Source organism: Equus caballus, chromosome 9 (genome assembly GCF_041296265.1).
Source record: "Equus caballus isolate H_3958 breed thoroughbred chromosome 9, TB-T2T, whole genome shotgun sequence".
NCBI classification, from domain to species: domain Eukaryota; kingdom Metazoa; phylum Chordata; class Mammalia; order Perissodactyla; family Equidae; genus Equus; species Equus caballus.
In genome coordinates this window covers 98,184,607-98,191,721 of record NC_091692.1, presented here as the reverse complement: position 1 = coordinate 98,191,721, position 7,115 = coordinate 98,184,607, and the positions used below count along the sequence as shown (strand labels likewise).

The following is a 7,115-nucleotide window of genomic DNA, read 5'->3' as shown; positions in this document are numbered from 1 at the left end:
CCAGACAGCAGGGGACACCCTACTGACCTGTCCCAGAAGGAAAGGCTGCGTCATCGCACCCTACATCACCTGCTGAGGAGCAAAGGGCTTTATTGGCAACTGAGTAGGACACTGACTGGCCCCCATCCCACTTGGCCTCCAGCAGCCTCCTCGAGGGGCAGGTGTTTGACCCCCACAGGGGCCAGGCGGCTCCGCAGTCTGCTCTCCAGCAGGGGCTCCTCAGGCCTGTCTCGGAGGTTCAGGCCCGGACACGGCCTGGGCTGGCATTGCTGGTGGGGACAGCAGCGCCGCTGGGGGAGCCTCAGGCGAACTTCACCAGGCGGCCCAGGGTCTCGGCGGCCTTCATGCGCACGGCGGGGGCTGGGTCCTTGAGCAGGAGCTGGAGTGCTGGGGGACAGGGAGCTGCTGCCAGGGGCGCCTCTGTGGCCCTTTGAGAACTGACTCTGAGCCTGGGGTTCCCGCCATCACCCCCTAACGAGCTGTGGCTAGGGCTGCTCCCGCCCCCTTCCCGGCGCACCGAGCCTGGGGGGCCAGACCTCATGATGCACCCCCTACTCTGTGCGTGGGGCCGCCCGCCCACCACCCTCCTAAGACAGGCCTCTGCCGGGAGGGCTCAGGAGCCAACGGAAAGATAGTTTTTCCTTTTTTAGTGTTTTTTAAGCTCTTTTGGAACAGTTAAGAAGTTTCCGTGAATTACTAGAGACGATGAGGTCACCAGTGACAGGGAAAAAATCCTTGAAATCCAGGAAAATCACTTAGTCCCCCCTGGTGCCCACAGGGTCAGCAGGGCCCTGTGCAGCCTGGCAGATTGAAGGTGGCAGGGGGGCCTTTGGGCCCCTGACCCCGTGGGGGGGTACATGTGCATGGACTTGGGTGGGGCGCTCACCCGCAGTGAGCTGCTCCAGGTCCACTTGCAGCCGGTGCTCTGGCTCTACGTGCAGCACCAGGAACCCTGCAGGCAGGGGTCAGGGTCAGGGTCAGGGTCAGGGTCAGGCATGGGCTGTGGAGGCTCGAGGGGCGGCACTCACCCGTGAGCATGGGGGCAGCAGCACGGATGTCCTCCCAGCTGCTTTTGAAGTAGAACAGGCTGGTGCTCACCAGGCGGCCCAGCAGGTCCGGGAAGTGGTGCATCTACAGAGAGGCTGTCAGCCTGACTCCCACGCGCACACGCCTACACGCACACCCTTGCAGCCCTGCCCCTCACCAGGTGCTTGCAGGTGGTGTTGAGGAATTCACCAAAGTGCAGGCTCCAGCCCTCCTGCAGGTGCTTCTGGAAGGCGGCCGCCAGCTCCTCACACTCCAGGTTGGGGCCACACATGCGCAGGGCAAACCTGCAGGCCTGTGGGCACAACACTGAGTCCCTGAGTCCCTAAGCCTGGCTTGGCCCACACACCTCCCACTGGCTACTCACACTGGCCACAGGCGCCTGGGGGTCCCGCAGGTGCAGCAGCAGGGGCGCCAGCCCACCAACGACCTGCTCCAGGAAGACATCCTCACAGTCCCCATGGCAGGCCTTGTTGAGATACCCAAAGAGGCGGATGGACGCAGAACGGAACTCCATCTTCTCCTGGCGGGGGGCAGGTGTCACCCCAGGGGGGCCTCCCCAGCCTTGCCCACCAGTTGGTGCCAGGCCCTGGGCCCCTTCCCTATGCCTTCTTCCTTGTTTCCATGCCCTGGACGCTGTCCCCGCCTGGCACGGGCTTGGAGGGCTGGGGCTCGGGAGCAGTGATAGGGAGGCTGGCAAGAAAAGACCCCTCGCAGGGGTTTGGGGAGTGCTGGGGGCCCTGAGCCGCACTCCAGAGGATCTGTGTGTGCGGTGTGGATGCACGGCTTGTGGGACCCAGGGAGCTTAAGGCTCTTGAGGAAGAGTCAGGGAGCAGGCGCTGGGGTGGGGATGTTAGGCCATTGGGTGCCCCCCGCTCTCTGCCTAGCCTACACTGTCAAAGAAGGGCCGGATGCGGATGGCAACGTGCAGCAGCACAGGGCGCAGGTCCCGGGGCTCCACCAGGTCCAGCAGCCTCGCAAGGCCCACCATGGCCTCCAGGGCCACCAGGCTGTGCCGGTCGTCCCCGTCGTCTAGCCCACCGATCATGGCTGTTAGGAGCTGGGGGCCATGGGCCCGAACCTGGGGATACCCTGCATTCAGTTGTGTTCCCAGGTCAAGCCCTGCTGCCTGTCACACGTCATGGCACAGTGTGATGCAGCCCCCACCCTGCAGACTTGCCCCTTCCCCATACCGCAGCAGTCCAAGCTGCCTCTCTGTCCATGCCCACCGCCCACACCGTGTCCGCTTGGGTTTCCTCACTGTCAACCACAGTTATCCTGTCCATCCTCCACGGGCAGGGCTGATGGGCTGGCTGGTTAGCTCACCTTATCGGGGGAGCTGGAGGCGATGTTGGCTAGGCCACGGAGCACCAGCCGCCGTACACTGGCACATGTGTCCTTCTGCCGGGCCGCCAGGTTGTCCAGCAACGACTCCAAAAGCATCAGGTCATTCACCACGTTGCTGTTGAGCAGCTGGAGGCAGAGGTGCTGGGGACCACCCACTCCCACTGACCCCCAGAAGCTTGCCCTACCCCAGCCAGCCGAAGCCCAGGCCACATCCCACTTAGATGGGCAGCAAGACTGCCCCCAGCCCCTCCCCCACCACTGTGCTGCTGGGCAGTCCCAGTCCAAGGTCGTTGTGAGGAGTGGACACAGCAGAGGCCAGCTGAGGGCCTCACGGGCAAAGGCTGGGCTCGTGGCCTCCCTTCATCCTCTTCCCCAACTTGTGTCCACGGCCCAGGCATGGCCCCCATTGCTGTGGCCTTCCTTGGGCAAATTTTAGGCATTGTCAGCCACTAGAAGCTACCAAGGGAGCCTTGGGGGCCCTGGCTGCTGGCCTGCCCCACTGAGGGCCCAGCAGTGCTTCAGGCCAGCACAGGCTGTGCACAGCTGAAGCCTCCCTTCACTGGGCACAGTGTGGCCCCGTGACTTCTGCACCCACCAGCACCAAGTGGGGGCTGGGCAATGGCTCTGGCTGGCAAGGACAGTGCCCGCCTGTCGGAGGCTTCACCCTGCCCTGCCAGGCCTCTTCTAGCAAACAGCTCCTACCTCAGCAAGGAAGGCTGTGGAGGTGACCCTCTGGATCTCGTAAACACTGCTCTGTGAGTTCACGAGCTCCTTCATCACCAGGGGCAGCCGGGGGCCTGCAAACTTTGCCATGGCACTGAGGAAAGAGGTCACACGGTACAGGGGCTGAGGCCTCAGGCTGCTCCCCAGCCCACCCTGTACGGTCAGAGCCCTCTAGCTCATGAGCCCCTCCACCCAGCTGCCAGGCCCTGCGTGTCCTCCCTCCCTCTCAGACGCCCCTGCTAGCCCTCCTCTCCAGGCCTCTGTAGAGGGGCCTCCCCGCCCCCCACCAGCAGTCAGAGCACTGAGCACACTGCTGCCTTCCTGGCCTCCCCATTTCACATGCCACGTGGGGCCCCAAGCTGGCCCTCAAGGCCCATGTGCCACTTCCTCACACTGGGCACACTGGCTCAGGCAGCTCAGTCCCCTGCATGAGCCAGTGGGGGTCTTCATCTGTGCCTTCCTGTGGTCCCATGGCCCCCAGATGGTGCCTGGACAGGACCTGGCCTGCTAGAGCTCAGCCAGCGCTGGGATGGTGTGCGCAAGTGCAGCCTGCTGACCTCGCCAGCCGGGCGACGCCCTCCTCGTGCCCTGCTGAGGTCCTGAGCAGCTCCCAGGCTCCCTCCAGCTCCATACGCTGCACCACGTCCTCATTACCACCTCGGAGCAGCATGGTCTGCAGGGCATCCACTGCGGAGCTGTGGGAATGCACAGGGGTGTGGGCTTGGCTGGTGGGGGCATGGAGCAGAGGCCCTGGTGTACCCCTCCACTCTGCACCTCGCCTGCACACACAGCCGTGCTCTCAGGAGGGCTGTCCCAGGGCTGCCTGGCCGCGTACTGCCTGCAACATCCCATAGGGAGCAGACTCTGGGTGACCTGCTGGGACATCCTCAGCTCACTCTTTCCTCCAAGCTGGGCCCCTCTAGGTGGCTTCCACCCGTCTGGTCTCAGGCTGTGACACTGCACCTGACCCCCACCCCTGTGAGGGCAGGTGGGGGCTCTGCAGGCAGTGTCCCCAAGGCCCTCTGGAAGCAGGCAGGGCCCTCTGGCACTTTTAGGGTCACAACCAGCTGCTTTTCCACTTGCCTTAAAGACCTTCATTTAATTAAAAAAAAAAAGATGAAAATGAAGAAAATCCTTCATAAAAGTGAACCCAGAGGGCAGGCTGGGGGTCAAGTCCTGCCTGGGGAGGGCACGAGGCCCACTGTCAATGGGCTGGGTGGAGCAGAGGCCTCTAGGCCCCAGAGCCAGTCCCTACACCCACTCTACTGGGACCCAGGGCTGCAGCTGTGGCACAGACACGTCTGGCCTCACGGCTCCTCCTGGCACCTGGCCTGCCACATATGGGCCCAGCCCAGACACTGCCGGGCATCCACAGGGGCCAAGTCCATAGCCCAGGCCCAGGCCTGGACCCCTACGCAGCCTGTCCCTGTACCTCAGAAGCCTCGGCTCTCAGTGTGCATGGCCATGCCCACCCCAGGAGGCCCCGGAGCCCCGTGGGAAGGGACAGGAGGTAGGACCCTGCTCCACTCCCAGACATTCGACACGACGCAAGTGAGGAAGACACCCGAACGTGGCTGAGAGCTGCAGCGGCTGATGGCGAGTGTCCAGCTTTGTCCACCAACTCAGCCAGTCGGGGGTGCTGGGTGCGGGCTGTGCCCTGCTGCCCCCCTGAGCCCTGCAGTCCTTGGCCCTCCCATCTCCCTGCAGGAGGGGCCAGAGCTGACAGGGCCCAGCCAGAACTTAGCATCTGCCCGTCGCTCGCGTAAACCCTCCCCCAGCTCGGCGGAGGCCCTCAGCACTCCTGGGGCCGCAGCAGGGGCAGGACCCCATGACAAGGTCTGGGGAGAGGGCAGCGTCAGCCCGACACCCGCAGAACTTCACACCAAAGCCTGTGGCCAGAGAGATGGCTCATCAGGGTTCTCAGAACCACGCAGGGAGGGCCTGGGGGCCACACCGCACGCTGACCTCTCCTCCGCACATTGGCCACCGCACACATCAGGCCCCACACCAGTCTGCAGATGCCGAGTCCACGAAGATCATCCCCAGGAGCTCCTGGCCCAAGGGGAGACGTCCGCACACAGGGCGGTGCACCAGACATGCCAAGGGGACAGACGCAGCCGGCAAGCATGTCCTGCCCAGCGCTAGCTGACACACACTCTCCCGTGACACAGACGGCTTGGTGGCTGGGGTGCAGGGGAATGGTGGGCCTGGGGGACAGGTCTTGCTGGCTGCACCATGGCCTCACACATGGATCTAGGGAAGTGGCAGAGAAGGCACTGTGTGACAGGCTTGTTTGGGACCCTGTACCTGCGGTCCTGTGAGATTTCCAGGCTGGCCCACACAGGGAGCGAGGACCCAATCAGGCCTGAAGGTCTGCCACTGAGGGGACTCAGGGGGCTCGGCAGCCCGGAAGGCAGATGCTGGCAGCCTCCCCCAGGCCAGCATCATGAACACAGCCTGCTGCCCTCACCCTTGGCCCAGCCCTGTCCCCATGGTCATTCCTAGGTGGCATGAGGCCTGTGGGGATGTCAGCAGGGGAGCGGCCTGGTATCTGCCTACAGCTGGACAGGCTCCCAGTGAGCCCTCACTGAGTGTCCACGGACTGCACCCCCTCTGGGGCTCTCTCCCCAGAGAGAAAACACTAGCAGGCAGCTCCTGCTGTACTAGGAGCCCTGAGATGCCAGCAGAGGGCCCAGACCCCATAGGGCAGACCCTTGAATGTAGGGCAGCCCAACACTGACTGCAGGCACAGAGAGAACCACTTTGGCCACTGTGGTCACTGGGCGGATGCCCACGGTGTGCCACTGAGGGGTCACCCACAGCATGAGCGGGACCAGTCACTGGACCCAGGTCCACAAAGCCACACCAGTCCTGGCCAGTTGCTGTGGTACAAGCGAGGGTCCAGAGCTCCACCCCGCACTCCAGGCCTCGAGGCTCAGTTGAGGTGCCACCTGGACCAGGGGCTCTGCTCCAGGCTGAAACCAGCATGCTCGGACTTCTCGACCAGTTTCAACAGATCACCAGTGGTGAGGCGCAAGGGTGGCACAGGAACACGTGAACCGTTTACATGAGGGAGGGGGCTTCTTGCCAGAATTTTTGTGGATGTGGGTTTGCCAGGGTCTGACTCGCCAACTGATGGCTTCCATCAGCCGAGACCTGTGCCTGCTCTGCCTGCATCCCAGCTCAGGGCTGGCAGCCCAGGGGCCCCGGCTGGGGCGTGGGGTCTGTAGCCACCAAAGCTGCCAGGCCGTGGAGCTAAATCTCGGCATGCCAGGCCCAGGGCTGGTCGGGACAGTGTCCGCTGGTCCGTTCACATTTTCCACTTGGTCTGTGCGAGCTGGGCAGGCCCTGGCACACAGCCTCTGCTAGAGTTTATGAGCTGGTCCTGGGGAGCTGCAGCCTTGGAACGGGGTGGGGCGAGCTGACATTCTCCCCTGTGTGTCCCCAGCCCAGGGGCACATCCAAGCCCCATTGCTGGGATGGGTTGGGAGGCAGCCCAGGCTCATGGTTCCTCAGGCACATGGCCCCAGGATGGCAGCTTCCTCTGTTCACCCTGTGGCCCTAGGCGGCTGTTTGGAGCCCTGGGGTGCCACCATAGTAGGCCTGGGAATGGCCTCAGAGGCCAGGATGGGCAGGCAGATGTCCAGGCTGTCAAAGCTCTGAGCACACTGACCTCAGCAAGAGGCTCCGCCCACCTGTCCTGGTCTCGTGCCCCAGGACCCAAGATCCACTCAGCAGAGACCCAGGATCCCAGACCCCAGTGAAAGCTGAGACAGAAGCTGCCTGCACAGGCTGGTGGTATGGGGGGCCTGGCATCGAGCCCTCCCTGCAGGGCTGGGGGCCGACCTAGGCGGGAGGTCCCTCAGGGGAGGCAGTGAGGCCACTGCAGAGTTTCTGTCTGAAGGTGTGGCCCTGATTGAGTGTAGGAGGAGCTAGAACTCAGAGCTGAGGACCAAGGTTGCAAACACAGTGCTGTAGGCAGGGGCTCACTCCAGGCCCCA

The 7,115-nt window shown here is 63.7% G+C and overlaps 1 protein-coding gene across 46 annotated transcripts in view; it reads right to left on the bottom strand.

Annotated features, from left to right (window-relative positions):
* Positions 1 to 73: 73 nt before the first annotated feature.
* Positions 74 to 7,115, bottom strand: part of MROH1 (maestro heat like repeat family member 1) — a 99,834-nt gene continuing 92,792 nt past the window's right edge. For 20 of the 46 annotated variants that reach the window (XM_070222584.1, XM_070222577.1, XM_023649222.2 and 17 more), the window contains 9 exons: positions 3,672 to 3,809; positions 3,094 to 3,208; positions 2,371 to 2,517; positions 1,937 to 2,125; positions 1,412 to 1,567; positions 1,205 to 1,339; positions 1,029 to 1,131; positions 887 to 952; positions 74 to 387 (listed from right to left, as the gene is read on the bottom strand). In XM_070222584.1, coding sequence (XP_070078685.1) covers positions 302 to 387; positions 887 to 952; positions 1,029 to 1,131; positions 1,205 to 1,339; positions 1,412 to 1,567; positions 1,937 to 2,125; positions 2,371 to 2,517; positions 3,094 to 3,208; positions 3,672 to 3,809 — 1,135 coding nt within the window. In that variant the 3' untranslated portion in view covers positions 74 to 301. Of the gene's footprint in view, positions 388 to 886; positions 953 to 1,028; positions 1,132 to 1,204; positions 1,354 to 1,411; positions 1,568 to 1,936; positions 2,126 to 2,370; positions 2,533 to 3,093; positions 3,209 to 3,671; positions 3,810 to 7,115 lie in introns of all 46 variants that reach the window. The other 26 variants (XM_070222558.1, XM_070222580.1, XM_023649216.2 and 23 more) reach the window with 3 other exon arrangements.